This window comes from Eulemur rufifrons, chromosome 7 (genome assembly GCF_041146395.1).
Source record: "Eulemur rufifrons isolate Redbay chromosome 7, OSU_ERuf_1, whole genome shotgun sequence".
NCBI lineage: Eukaryota > Metazoa > Chordata > Mammalia > Primates > Lemuridae > Eulemur > Eulemur rufifrons.
In genome coordinates, this window is record NC_090989.1 from 223,337,132 (window position 1) to 223,352,439 (window position 15,308).

Genomic DNA, 15,308 nt, shown 5'->3' on the forward strand with positions numbered 1-15,308 from the left:
CCTTTTCTCTTAGTAATAATCCCCAGTCTGGAATTACTTGATTGATTTATTGCTCACGGCCCCACTAGAATGCAGCTCCCTGAAGCCATTCAGCCAAGGGCTCCCCTGAATGAATGAAGGACACGTTGTTATCCATGGGGGGTCAGGGGCTCTGGACATTAAACTGGTTTGGTGGCCTGCCCAGCAAACCCGACCACCACGGCTCCAAGTTCCCAACCCTCCGTGCGGTAAGGCCTGGCCACCTAAGCATAAACAAATACTGCACACTGAGCCCAGAGGTCCAAAGTAAACATTTTTATTCTCAGTTCTGCCGTAGGCGTCTCTAGTTTTGCAAGCATGAATAACTGGAATCAACAATTCTCTCCCTAAATGTCTTTCATTAAAATTTGTCACTTAAAAATGTCCCGTTTTTCCTAAAGAGAGTATGCTTTGAGGGTGACTGAAATGAGGCTTGAGGACGGTGGACACATCGGGGTTAATCACCCCATTTCCTGCCAATCTGCTGAGCAGGGAAAGGCTGTGGGCAGCTATAAATAGCAGCCCAGCAGTCTGTCCTTCCAAGAGGGAAAGAATTAGCAACAAAGAGACGAGGGGTGAGGTGGGCAAAGAACCATTCGCCCGGTTTCCGCCCACACGGGGGCAGTGACGCTCGGGAACGCTGCAAGGCCCGGCCGCTGCCTCCACAACCTCAGACTCGGTGCTTCAAAACCCAGTGGGCCTGGAAGACCCTACGCATTCGCCCTTGAATGCTCTTGGTCAGCAAGCAGAGGAGTCAAAGAGTGGAAACAGATGTCCCCCAGAATGCCCCTCTTTCTGAGGAGTTCCCAGAGGGACGCCCCAAACTTCCAGCCAGAAAACGGCACAGAGAGGAGGGGGATCCTGCCCCAGGAGTGGCCTTCCGCCCGCCTTCCAGGCTTCACAGGACAGTCTCTCGGATGACCCCGATGAGGCTGTGTGGCCGCTCAGCCTCCGCTCGCCGGGGCCTCCTCTGGGCCTGTGGCCTCCCCGCCGGGGCGAAGGTGCTCAGGTCGCCGCAGCTCCGCAGGTGCAGCAGGCCCGGCCGTCTCCGCGAGGGCAGCGCCAGGGCCCTGGACGAGCTGGGCGGCAACGGGGCCATGATCTTTGGGAGAATGGGGGGGGGGGGGGGGAGAAGTTAAGTCAGCTTCACCCATGTGGCCCTTTGCCCTGCCCCTTATGTCTGTCCACGTGTCTTCACGTGAATTTGCTTTGGCAAAGTAAAAAGGGCGTTTTCCCAACGTGGAACCCAGTTGGCATTCCAAAGGTACTTTGAACACACTGCCTCTTTTCCAAAGTTCTATGCTCTGCTGTTTCAATGGCAGACCTGTAGGCCACACTTAAGTGACTTGTCGGCTGGAATTTCTTGCTTTATGTTTAACATTCTTTTCATCACTTCCCTCCAATTTCCCTGAGGTCTAGAGAAATTGGATTCTCATTGGAGTCTGAGCATTATTGGGGTGGTGTGGGGGTCTGGGGCTTGTCAGAAACATGGATTCCCAGCTGCCACCACAGCAGCTCTGACGGTTAGTCTGGAGAGGGGCTTGAGCATCTGTGTTTTTAACACAAAGTGAGACCAATGCATTTGAAAATTCGAGACCCACTGGTCTGGGACTGTGACCAGGTCATGTGTCTATAAAATGTCAACCAAAATCGATGACGTGTCTAATGGATCTGATAATCTTTCAATGAACAACATAACTAGGCCAATTTATTTGTAAAAACTCTTTAAGAATCATTCTATTGCTAGATCTGTTTTGCAGTGTGCTGCATATGTAACTTTAAACATATATTAATCGCTCTGTAAAAATGGCAAAAATATGGGAAATTTTTTATCTAACTGGGATTGGAGAGAACTGTCCAGTTAATACAATTTTTGAAAACTGCACAGTCGTGTCTACGTGGCCTATAATACTGTTAGCACCTTGGGAAAAACTCAGGTGCTTTATTACCACCTAATGTCACAGAGAAATCATCGGATGACTTTTTGTCTGAGCTTTTAAGGTTATCCCCCCAAAAGATGGGATATTAAATTTCGTTAACAGCCTACTAAATATATTTGTCTGTTAAGGCCTATCTTTGTCTCCTGACTAAGAAGAAAATTCCAGCATTCATAGATGTTGACTATGTTACATGGTAAGTTAGGACGAGTGGTTTTGATATTGACAAAAATTAAAATGGATCTAAAAATTCATTCTAGTGATACTAAAGAGAGTGAAAATTGTGCAAAGCTGGGTAGAGTCACCCTTCCATTGTCCTTGCCTCCTGTCTAGGGAGGGATGTGGCATTATGAAACCACACCTCTGGGGGCCTGTCCTGGAAGGCCCCAGTAGATGGCCCACAGTCTATCACAACAATCTAAGAATGTGAACTTTTCATCGGTCTGGGGTACAAGGATCTAGCAAACACTAGTAATGATAGTATCTGTTCAACCGTAAGTACTTGTTCTTTTTCTCCAGAGCCATTTCCCAGGAATGATGACTTTACAGAAGGCACGGACCAATTGCTCGGTAAATTCTCCAGCTCTTACCTCCTCAGAGCTCAGCGGCCTGTGAGAAGTGGCTCCTGTTTATTGGGCTACTGGGGCCGGACAGAGAGAAGATGGCAGGGAATGAGTAGTTGAGGGACAGCAGGGTGTAGGATGTTTCCCCTACACGGGCCAGTAACTCGAGCCTACCCAGAATCCCTGGCTGACCACTCCTTCAGTGAGCAGATCACAAGAGGGTCTCTGGCTCATGAACCCCTTTGTGCAAGTAATCAGACCACTCTTCTCCCTGGAACCCGCTGAGACTGGCAGAGGATCTAGCTTCTGGCTTCTGTACGAAGAGGCCAGCATGTGGAAAGGGGGAACAGAGAGGGAAGTGAGAAGAGTATTTTTTTCAAGCTGACCTGAAAATTTACCTAGGATCCTGGAGCTGGGCATTACCCTGAGAATCAGCCCGATTCAACTTAAGAAGTATCTGTTGGGCACTTAATGCACAAAGACACAGAGCCACGTGACATCTGTGTGCTGTTGTGCAGTGATGTCTGCAATATCCAGCCCACACAGCAAAGACACAAACACCTAAAAGGTAATGGCTTTTAAAAGAGGTGGAGAGAAGGTTCTTAGCAGAAGGAAATTCCGTTCATTCAGAGATAAAGGTACAACCCTCCACCTTAAAGTCCAACTCTGCACCTTAAAGATGAGAAACCTGAGCCCCATCTGGATTATGCTCATGACCAAGTTTATCTTCACTCTGGGTGGCTTCGGTTTGGGGGATTGCCTTGTACCTTTTAGTCTAAGAAAAAAAAAAAGGTATTTATTCTTTTAAGTCCTATTGGCTTATTTATCTTGCCAAACATCTTGTGGGCATGTGAGCAGCTCCCAGAATCTTGTCAATATCACAACTCACCTATGTCATCATTTCAGAGGGCTGAGACAACATGCCCTATCAAGGGAAACCTTCCATTTAGAAAATCAAATGTTGAATGTGCTCCACACTGGCCGTACCCTTTGCTTTCAGTCCCTGGCTGCTCTCTTTTCTTTTCTCCAGGTGTGCTTCCACATCCCGGAAAAACTGGGCTCTCTTCCCTTGAGCCAAAAACACTGTGGAAAAGTTCCACACCTGAAAGGAAAGCTTCCTGCTTCTTCTCTCCCCCTCCCCTGACCTCCTAACCCCATTTCCCTTGAGACTGTGACCTTGAACTTACTCTGCCTTGGACAGGAAATCAGAGAAGCCACTTAAGCTGCTATGGAAACGAGTTACTTGTTTCACGTCTGATATTGATAATAAAACTACCTGTTCCAGGAAACTGGCACTGGTGATAGCTTCCTCCATGTGCTCCTCATCAGACTTCAAAACAGATTTAATGTTTTCTACAAGTTCATGGATGTCTGGGGTCATACTGCACGAAGACTGCTCCAGGAACCTCGCCACTAGCAGCTTGGTGTCCATGTAAGATCTGTAATCTATCAGCGACCGCGGCCGGCATCGCGAAGCTCTCGATCTCAAGCCTCTCCTCAAAGTCACCGCAGCCAGATCCAGTCTCCTTTCCGTCTGAGTCGCGGCTTCAGAGCTGAGCACCGGGGCGGCTGTGGGCAGAGACAAAAACATGTACCCACTGGTCAAGCTCCTCTGAACACACGCCTGTACCTGAAACAGCACAGACCACAAAAGTCAGCGTGGAAAATGCCCGACAAATGCTGGCAGCCATGCACATCTTGCTCTTCATCTTGCAGAAGGAAGGGGGGAATAGAAACAGCTATGACACAAGCTTATTCCCTGAGGTGCAGTTCCAATAGGATATGGCCCCAAACATTTCATTGTGTCACATAAGACACAACCCCCAAGGTAATGACATATGATGGAGCACAGAATCCCAGAATGCAAACCAAATGGAGCCAGTTTCATGGGGTGTGGCAAATAATGGGGACAGACGGGCAGAGCAGAACACACACGGCTGACCGATGAGAGAATGTTCCAAGGGCTGGGGATGAAGGAGTCACGTAGAGAGGAAGGGGCTGGAGAGAGACAAGACTTGAGGGATGCATGTAATGCTCTGTTCACTTTGACTGTACCTTCGTCCTAAACATCCTCACGGGCACTGTACTGACTTACATACTGACGCTCACACCAGGGCTAGGAGGTAGGTCTATGGCTGACTATTACAGAAAGAGAAATTTAGGTGCAGAAAAAGTACACATCATTCTGGACGTCCACAGAGGGCCTGGGAAATCCACCGCAGGCTCTGATTTCCACGGCCGCCTGTATCAGCAAGGGTGTAACGACCAGCCGAAGGCCACTGCGCTGTGAAGTGGGGAGTGAAACCACATCTGGTCTGTGTGTGTCCGTAAGCCAGCCAGCCAGCAGCCTCCAGTGTGCACGACACTGGTGCCGCCGGTCTGCGAAGGCCTGCTAAGCAGGATTTTAGGTATTCAAGGAAGACGGGAAGCAGGGGTGGGAGAAAAGGTGGAGGAAGGGGAGCACCCCTTTTCCTCTGGAGAAAGGCAGGCACGGGGAGCTGCCCAGGGTGCCATGTGCATGTCACAGAGAACAAGAGTCTTCCAGAAATACTCGCTGAAGACACTCATGTGTGAGGACAGAGTCGGGGTCTACACTCGTCCACGTGAAGGTGACCTGACACCTTCCTCAGTGGGGGGCTCCAACGGGCAAACTCATGTCCTCGGCCCTGCAGGGCTGCAGAATGAGAACGGCTTCCAGAAAGATTTCCCTAAGCTGCGTGACAGCTAAGTTCCCACTGAGGCTGGAGTCCTCCACTTGCCAGGTAGGGTGTAGGAGACCCCCCGGGGAAGGCGGGTCTTGGGACTCAGAGGCCAGGCTGCCCGGCCGCTGGGGTTGTGGAGACGCACTCAGTCCCAGGCAGGAGGACTTCCTCCCCACTCAGCAGCCGCTGCGGAGACAAGAGGAGTGTTCTCTCTGGCTTGCACACCGTCAGTCCAGAGCTGTGGCAGACAACACAGGCTGTGAGAGGGGCAGGACAGAGGCTGGAAAGGCTCAAGGCAGGAGCTGACAGAGGGCAGGGTGGGAGGACCGTCAAAGTCTTAAGTGCATAGAGTTTTAGAAGAGCGGAGGCCAATTCTTAGACTAGTCCACAAAAGGAAGCCCGTGCTGGTAGAATTATAGAAGGTTTTCATTTTCTTCCTCTATTTCCTTTATTGTTTACAATTTTCTACAATGAAGAGATATTTGGAGATGTTCAGGCATTCATAGATTGAAAAAAAGGTCTCCATGTTGTTATTTTAAAATGCTTACATTTTTAATTATTCAAATAACATCTATACACAAACAAACTCATCACGGAGAGGGAGAGAGATGAAGAGTATGAACCTGTGTATTTCACTCTATCTAAAGTTCTTAAAACAAGGTCAGATTTCAATAATTCATCTACTCATACCCAGTAAAAAGACAATAAAACATTAAATTATAGAAGATGGGATAAAAAAATTACCCCCCTTTGACTTTTTCCTTAAGGAGAATGTATATTCCCACAGGACTGTAACATCTAGGAATCAGAACTAGGTGTGCATAATTGCCCTCATGTAGTACCTAGCACGGTGTCATGGAAACCAAGTGCTTTGGATGACAACGATTTAAAAAAAAAAAACCCTACCATCCTTAAAAGATGTAGTAGACGTATATTTCCAGTGTGCGTGTAGAATATTTTACTTTCCCAAGACCTCTTAACCTCCGTCAAGTTGCCACTTAAACTGGAGGGCCTTGGGCTGGCCAGAGCCACCTGCTTTCACCTGGCACCTTTAGGCAAATAAGCACAGTGCTCTGAGAAGAGCTCGGGGAATAACATCACCTCTGTCCTCGGAATGATGGAGCACAGGGTCGCTCTTTGATCTTGTCCTCAGGGCCGGGAGGGCTCTCCGGCTTCTCACCGGCTGCACCAGGGTTGAGCTGGGCATTGAAATGGAGGCGATTCCTTCTCCAGGTGTGTTAGGAATGTCCCCACCTGATTTTTTTTTTTTTTAAAAAAAGAGAAACATAAATTATTTCACCAACTGCAGTCTTCAAAATGTTGGGCAGGAAACACCTGTGAGCCCAAACCTGCCGGAGAAAGGGTACTAAAGTTAATAACATTTATTTAGGCTGCAGGCCCAGTAAGTTTTCATTTCCCAGCACTGTGGGAAAACTTGCCTCTCCAAACCAGGCCTCTACACCTAGAACAAACAAACAAAAAAATTTAAATGCTAGAGCAAAATAAGCCATGCCAAAATGTCAGTTTTTTCTAAAGGTGCTTCCAGTCTTATCCACGGAAGCACCTTGGTGCAATACTGAAAAACTCCCAGGCATTTCAGAGTTTCTGATCATTCAGGATGAGCTTGGTTCTGCTGAAGGTAACACCTGCCCAGGTGAGGTGGCCGCTCTGTGGACTGCAGAGCAAATGCTGGCAGAGGACTTATCTGCGCAATCTGGAGTGCGTGCCGGGCTGTGACACTCCCAGACAGCTGAGTTAAAGAGCCCCTAAACGGATCAGTAAAATCACTCTGGAACTGAACGACTTATGCTCGGGAAAATAAAATCATCATTTGTGAGCCCAAGTTGTGGCTTGGGAAACTGTTTTTAAAAATGGAAAAATTACAAACATATTTAGAACAGAACACTGCCTCATAATTCTAGTTAAGACGGAACGTGAACAGAACAGAACGGAAAGCCATTCCAAATGGTGCTGCTGAAAAACCTCCTCCATCTAAAATTGCTAATGGATCCATTATTTATTACCATTTGCGATTCTGTCCTAGTGGACAATTCTCTGAGCCATTTAAAACCTTCCCAAAGAGAGAAAGCCATAACCACATTCCCTTAAATTGCAAGGATAAATGTAAACTGACTCTAGTATTTCACGTGGGACTGAAAATCAGAATTCACCAGATGCTCAGGCAGCACGAACCGGGCCCCAGGTTATAAATGACACAGCACAATCTCACAGCAAACCACCCAGCAGTAAATGAAACTCTTTTTTCCCTGCAAGAGAGTCCATCTAATTTTAACAGGAGAAAGAAAATTGTAGCTCAGAAAACACAGGAATGCCAAATTAAACTCTGTCATCTATTTCTTGGGTTCCTGAGAACAGTCTGGTTATTCCTAAAAGATGGTAAGGATATCATTTTTTTCTGTTCACATATTATCTCCCACTGATAAGCCCTACTATTTGACAGTATTTTTGCACCTGGAAAAGAGGATGTAGCTTGAATGTTTTGTTCCAAGAATATCCTACCACCAACAAAACACCAGACAGATCATTATTCATCATGTTTTAATCAACTGAACCATGACTTTGGACAGCAATAACATGTCTATTACCTTGAGTCACTTGTGTGCAGACTGGTTCCAGTGGGCTCGCAGCAGCTTCTGACCCATCTGGCATTTGGAATGAAGACCCCTGCATCACAGGAAAAAAGAGGGTTATTTTGTTGATGTTCAGCTCACCTCTCGTCGGATCCCAGCGAACTCCCTAAAGAGACGGGCGGGGCATGGTGTCCCTGCTGGCTGTTCTCTGGGAGGCGTGCTGTGTTTCCTACTTGCAGTCACCATACCTGCTCCTCGTGCATCTGGCTCACCACGGCTTCGTACGGAGGAGGGGGGTCCAGAGGACAGAACACTTCCACGCCTTTGATGCGTGCTCCGTAGATATGCGGCAGTGGAATCACATCGGGACCAACCATCCTAGGCAAAGCACCTTGGTGTCAGGGAGCATGTTCTACAGACTGGCCGGATGACCGTAGCGGCTCCCAGACACTGGCCCGTGCTAGACTGTGGGGAAAACCACTCACCCTCCGCACCACGTCCTCCCAGGCCAGGAGAGGAGAATAACACAATCTGCTCTCTGACAGAGCTCCCAGAGTTCCTTGGGCAAGTGACAGCGTGTAAACGCAACCCCACCATTCCTTTTAAACCCACCTGTCAAAAGGCAAATAAGAATCCACAGAGACAGAGCAGATTAATGGTTGCCAGGGGCTGTGGGGAGAGGGGGACAGGCAGTGACTGTTGAATGGGTACGGGATCTCCCTGGAAGTGATGACAATGCTTTGGAACTAGATAAAGGTGATATTGTCCAACTTTGTGAATGTACTAGATGCCCCTGAACTGTACACTTTAAAATGGTTAATTTCATGTTACATGAATTTTGCCTCAATTTTAAAAACAACTACTAAGGACTCAGAAAAACTCAATTATTTCTTACATTAGTATCTGAAAAAAGTTCTTACGTGGGTTTCCCTAATATCTGATTCATGACAGAAACTCACTGTAGGCTGAGTATCCCTAATCTGAAAAATCCAAAATCTAAAATCCTCCAAAATCCAAAACTTTTTGAATGCCAACATGACGCCAAAAGTGGAACATTGCACACCTGACCTTACCTGACAGGTGTTTCATGTACAAAATTATTTAAAATAATATAGACAATTACCTTCAGCCTATGTGTATAAGATGTACATACAATATCAATGAAGTTCTTATTTGGACTTGTGTCCCATCCCCAAGATAGCGCATGATGTCTATGCAAATATTCCAAAATCTGAAATCCGAAACACTTGTAGTCCCAAGCATTTCGGATAATGGATACTCAATCTGTATTTGTGAAGAGAATATTTGGAAGGATGAATCAATTTCAAACAAAGAGTGAGCAGTAGCCTAGCTCAGAGACAAAGCAGCACGCAGTAGGAGTGACTTTTCCCAAAGCCGGCCACGCAACACACACTGATCGAAACTTGCTCCACGCCAGGAACTGTGCGAGGTGCTGGGGACTTGACAGATTTTTTAAAACAGGGCTATGTTAAGGGTAACGCCAGGGGGAAAAAGAAAGGAAGGCTCACTTTCTGTTTTTTCCTAACCTTGATATAGTCAACTCAGCCAAGTTGGCAAAATGATTTGCATTGATTTGTAACACGAACACCACCACTACCACTACCAACAAAGCTATAACAAACTCAAGGTTTCAGAGTACACAAGGCAGCTTTAAAGGTTCTCACATTTCACCGAAACAAATAATGTGGATGTAGAGAAGCTGAACTTCAGAAGACAAATCTACTCCATGTCCTGCTAACTCAATTAAAATGGTGGCTGCTGTTCTTGACTTGATTTCTCCTCTGAGTTTCTTTCCCTTCCCCAACCCTGTTGGCTTTCACTATGTCCACTCTGTCCTTTCTCATTCTCTTTTCTTCTTACTTTTCACCTCCCCCTCCTTTAAGTGGAAATAGTTTAGGACTGAAAAATTCTTTCGTTATTAAATATTTACATTGGCTATATTTACCAATGAAAGTATTCTAGCCCCATATGGTGACTAAATTACAGACTTTCTTTCCCAACTGCCTTCCTTCACCCAAATAAAGTTAGATGTGTTTTCCTTTTGAGTGCTTCTTAGATAAGTGGTTTGTTTGTGTGTTTGTGTGTTTGATTTTGTTTTGCCCTGTGGGCAAGGGACCCTCAGTAGCAAAATAAAAAATGAAAACAAAATCTCCTACAGGATTTTTGGCCAATGTTCAACAGAAAATTCTACAAAAGAGAATCTAGATAATGAAGAAACTAAATTTTAAAATAATTATAAAATACATAAAAAGCCAGAAAGCCTGTATTCAGAATACAGAGTATGAGAGAATGAAAAAAATAAATAACAGCAAAAGTTTATCTGCTCCTGAAATACAAAAAAGAATAAAAGCCCTAAAAGGAATAGATGAAAAGACACATTCTGGGGCCAGCTGCATGCAGGGGACTGCTTTGGGGGGAGAGGTGGTCTCTGGTCTCCCAGTTGTTTCATTTTATTCCTTGTACTCGTTTATAAAATGTGATTGGCGGAAGAAAAAATTAGAAAAATATGTGATGTTCTTTCTTCCTAACAACAAAACTTCTAGAATTCTGGGATCTAGAAGAATGAGACTTCTGCAGCCTGAATGAAAAGATGAGAACGCCCTCCTGCTTTTTCCTCTATATTTGTTCATAAACAAAACTCTTTCCCTGCCTGATCTGAAAGGGAAGAGAGAAAGAAGGTTACATGCTGACACCTGAAGTGGAGACGTTTTCAGGCTCAGCATGTGACATGTCAGGCGTCCAGTCTGAAGGTCCTGGCAAAGTTATCATGGAAAAGATATTCTCCCCTTAGAACAGGACTAGCCAAGGGGCTCCACTCCAGCCCTCCTATCTAACAGAAGTAGTGTAAGAATTGTAAATGCTGAGTGACTCCGAGAAGCCAGACCCCTCCTGGACCCAGCTGGACGAAGATTCTTTCCAGCCAATGAACAGACTATTTGTTTTAATCAACGAGACCTATAGACTCCTTCTGTCCTCTCCAGAGAGCCAGTCTTCAATCCTTAATTAACGTAAGCCCCATGAGCCATCTTTCTAGCACTTACAAACCCTTGACTTTTCCTTCTCAACCACTGACAGGTGTATTTCTTCACTGCTGTGTCCCCTGCCTAGACAGTTAATATCCCGAGCTTTGTTTGCCTGTGTGTTTGTGAGCTCTGATGGTCTCTGTTTCGCATTCCCAACGCAGTGGTGGGCCATGTGCCCACAGAGGGAGGGATCGCTGAAGACCAAGATGTCAGAGGAACGGGCTCCACTGTAGATCCTAAAATACCGCAGAACTTCTCCCAGAAAAAAAACTGGGGGGAAGAAAGAGCTTACTATATCTGAGTTCATCACACAATAAACAGCTTCTATGGCAACTACTATAATGACCATAAAAACCCCATTTTGATGGAAGATGCTGCTAGAGTTGACATAAAAGGAAAGTTTCTTTCCTATGAACCGATTTCTTATTTTCCCTCATTGGATAAATTAAGGGTCTGTAGAGGCAAACAGGTCCACTATAGACTGGCAGGTTGCTTTGGGGCTTTTTTTTTTTCCCCCTGATCTCTTAAGACTCAGAGCCCTAGTTACAGAGTAGAATCACCTTGGGAAGTCCTAAAACTCTGGCTGGCCCAGGCCTCACCTCTAGAAATTCTGCTCTAATGGCCTGCAGTGGGGTCCAGGAATCTGTCTGTTTTCAGTGTCCCTGGGGGCTTCTCATGCACAGCCAGGACTGAGCACCACTGCTAAAGGAAATGGATCATGGTGGCCGAAATTAAAATCCTGTTCTATTTGGGAAAGTTGATCAAATTTTTATTAAGAATGAGGACCTTTAGAAAACTGCTGCCTGATAAGGTAGAGGCAAGATTAAGAGCTAAGTGTTTCTTAAGAGTAGGACACATACCAGGAACGCTTTAAACTGTGCAACTAACAACGGGAGAGCATGGTCTAAGCTTTTATTTTTAGAAAGCTTCTCACGTCCATTATCTCATAACAATCCTCCCAGTAGCCATGTGGGCGACGCAGGTAAATGAGGAAACTGAGGCTCAGAAACAGTAAGACACCCACCCAGGGGCACCCTTCTTTGCAGAGACTCCAGAGCGTGGGCTTTTTCAAGTTCATTCCAAAGTCTCCAGAAAACCTTCCCTGGCGCATGCTGACGAGCACGGAAGCTGAGAGGAAATTCAAACAGATCATGCGAAACTCGTTCTGCTTTAATGCTACAAATAGACCTTAAAAACCTATCCCAGGGTAATGCTGCAACAAATACACCTTTGACCAAAGAATGATCCTCCTCTGACTATTAGGGAGCTGTCATCTGTCACTGGGTCGCTGCCTGCGGAGTGGGGACAGAGGCACCTCCCCTCCACCCGAGGCACCACCCAATTTCGGTTTAAAGTTCTTTAGGACGGGAAAGTGTCCTCCACTTTAAGAAATGCCCACAACAACCCGGCTCCCACCCCCTCAGTCTTCAGTTTTCTTTAACAGGCAACATCCCCAGAGTCAAAACCAGATCCACATTCATGAAATAGGCGGGAGACTGCCCTGGTTGATTCCTGGCTCAAGCCACTTTCTAAGAATATGCAACACCCCAGCGCAGTGGAGATGGAGCGCGAAGCCCCTTCCTGTACTTACAAAGCAATTCACTAAGTAGCTAACCCATCTTTGGACAGGAGCCTTGACTGCAATCGGGTTTCTGTTTATGACAGTAACTCGAGAAGCTTTTTCTCAAGGAGATACCAATGCATGAAGTGGTTGTATTTATAGCAGTTAAATAAATAAAGCTCTTGTGAGAGGTCGCGTAATACCTTACAGGAAATGGGGAGACTATTGTGTGAAAACTCCTAATATAACTGATTGTGGAAATAGTAACAAAAACATTCATGAATATTCTTGCCTGCCTGTTTACAAGAAAATGACCAGTTGGGGTTAAGCAACTAGGGTATATAAAGTTGATTTTTACCATGAATATATTAAAGTCAACTAGATTTTAAAATATCTTTGATAGAATATGTATCTAAATGTGAATAAATTTAGCCACTTTAAAAAGGAAAGTGGGCTGCACTCTGATATTTGTAGACTTTGGAAAATGAAGGTGTTTGCCCATTGGTGGCATGTTCTGGGCATATATCTTAGACTGGGCAGCATCTTCTTTCTCTCTTCTTTCATTGCTCTACCCCTCTCCTTCCACCTTCCTCCTGGAAAGTTCTGAAGTTACCAAGCCCTTGATGAGAAGCTTGTCTTCTTCCAACCTGGATTTGGCCGGAGGCTGTCTTAGAACTCAAAGGCACAAATCCAAGGAAGAACCCAGGTCCCCAGAGAGCAGAAATACCCACACTGATAAGCATTTTTATGGTGCAGCAGGAAGAGAGAGGAGAGAGGAGAGAGGAAGGTCAGGGAGTCTACAGGACGTGCAGCTGGACAGCACGACTCCCAAACCCACATGAGTCACTTTCCCTTTCTGCCACTGCAGGAAATTAAATCTCTCTGTCGCCTCCTCTTAGGTCAACCAAGTGCTCATCCGCAACCTCAGAGAGCCAAGAAATTCTTTTTATCAGAGAGGGCATTTCTCTTCCCAATCACGAAATGACAGTCATTTTTACCATCCTCCAATGTGCCCTCTACTGACAGCCTGAGACCGGGCTAAGGTTTTAGCAAATGTGTCCTATGGTTCACGGAGAATATGTGTTTTCTTCCTGTACCTCTTCAGCCTCTGTACCTCTTGGCTCATTTCCTGAAAGTCTAGGGAAGCCATCCTGGCCCATGAAACTTCAAAATTTCAGTAGGCCATTCCCTGAACCACAGAGAGGCTCAGCTGTCCCACAGGCTTGCCCCAAGCCATCCGGCCACCCAGCTGACACCCCCTCTGGCTTAGCGGTCATCTCTGCCTCTGCCTGGGCAGGTGAGCAGGGGAGGGTCTGGGGTGGGGCTCAGGTATGTCTCTGAGGGACAAGTCAGGAAGGTAACCCAGTGAAAAGAACACCAACAGCATCTGGGTGATAGCTTGTACTGGTGACCTATGTCAAAGTCACATATGGCTGCCGTGGACATCGGAAAATGGTTTTCCAAAAACCCCAAGCCTAGCACCAAATTTATTTGACAAGTCTCTATATGTACTACAGGCATAAAAAATAGAAATTTCTGGCCCTCTGAATTATTAGGCTAAAAATACTAGTTTTTCTGTGGAATTCAAAGATTTTCTTTTGGAAAATTAAAGATAGGCTTGCTTACTCTTCAAACTCAGCTTAAGGTCACTTCTTCTAGGAAACCATCCCTGGCTGGCTGACCCATCTCACTACTCTGGGTTAGGTGGACTTTGTGCATCCAAAGTCTCTCTTTTGAGTATTATTGTGATCCTTCCAACACTCATTTCAATGACCTTCACTATGAGTTCCTTAATTGTAGAAGAGGAAGCAGGTCTAAGTCATTTTGCATTTCAATAACCCAGCATAGCAACTAGCAAGCAGTAGAGGATTGATTATATGTTTGTCGAATGAATAAATGAAGTCATTCTTTAGAAAGGTTCAATTCTAGAAGTCGATAACAATCAGATGAACGCATGCTGCATTTCATTCTATAATACCATAATAATTCTTGAGATTAAGGAAAGTCAAAATTTTGAGCTAGAATTTGAAAAGGAAAATAAGCATGGTATCTATTTTTTCCAGACCAGGGAGATGCAATTAATAATTAATCTTTTTTTAATGAGTGGGAAAAATTTCGTGATTGTAGGGACCTGCTGATGGTGTTATAATGAAACATTGATTTGGCATAACTGGGAGTGTTTCCAGGGCAACAGTGACTCTCCATCATGTCAAATTACAGCCGTTATCTCCCTGGGTGTCAGTTTTCCCTAGAAAGCTTGTTGAAATTGAAAACGTGTATCTTTAGGTCAAAGTTTGACTTTTCTTTGGATTCATCTGGCTTATCAGGCAAAAAGTGGGAGAGAGAGAATAGAAAATCCTTAAAAACAACACAATCTGTCTACATTTCAAAGAAAAGTCAGAGCCCATGTGATGATTTCTGGAGACCGTTCAGTCTTTAAAACCCAGAGCACCCCACCAAGACCGCAGGGGAACGTAGGAACGATACCTGCGGTTCATCCAGGGTGTGCACGAGTAAAACGTGGCAAAGTAGGAAGGGGGAGGCACGGGAGGCACGAAGTCATCTGGGTCTGGGATACGGCCATGTTCTTCCACTTCTTCAGCAGAAATCTGGGATTCGTCCTGATTAAACAGCACGCTGTTAGGCAACAGCCCTTCTTACAAAGGCACGGGGAGAAAAGCAATGGATTACGCAAAAGGGTCTGCAGGCTGGCTGCGCCAAGGCGGTCACGACGCCGCCCTGCAGAGACTTACGACGCAGGATCTTCTGGTTGCGAATATCTGCAGGTAGCGGAGGGCGGCAGCCACCAAGCAGACCGTGGTGGTCAGGGCGTTCAAGGCACAGAGGGCGAAGAGGACTTTCTAGAACAAGGAAACAATGACACCAGTACAT

General features: G+C 45.8%; 1 protein-coding gene across 1 annotated transcript in view; it reads right to left on the reverse strand.

The window, feature by feature from the left end:
• Positions 1–277: 277 nt before the first annotated feature.
• ENTREP1 (endosomal transmembrane epsin interactor 1) overlaps positions 278–15,308 on the reverse strand; it is a 62,977-nt gene continuing 47,946 nt past the window's right edge. The window contains exons 5-11 of the mRNA XM_069474135.1: positions 15,170–15,277; positions 14,904–15,037; positions 8,060–8,189; positions 7,827–7,905; positions 6,322–6,474; positions 3,795–4,087; positions 278–1,120 (exon numbers count right to left, since the gene is read on the reverse strand). Coding sequence (XP_069330236.1) covers positions 917–1,120; positions 3,795–4,087; positions 6,322–6,474; positions 7,827–7,905; positions 8,060–8,189; positions 14,904–15,037; positions 15,170–15,277 — 1,101 coding nt within the window. The 3' untranslated portion in view covers positions 278–916. The remainder of the gene's footprint in view (positions 1,121–3,794; positions 4,088–6,321; positions 6,475–7,826; positions 7,906–8,059; positions 8,190–14,903; positions 15,038–15,169; positions 15,278–15,308) is intronic.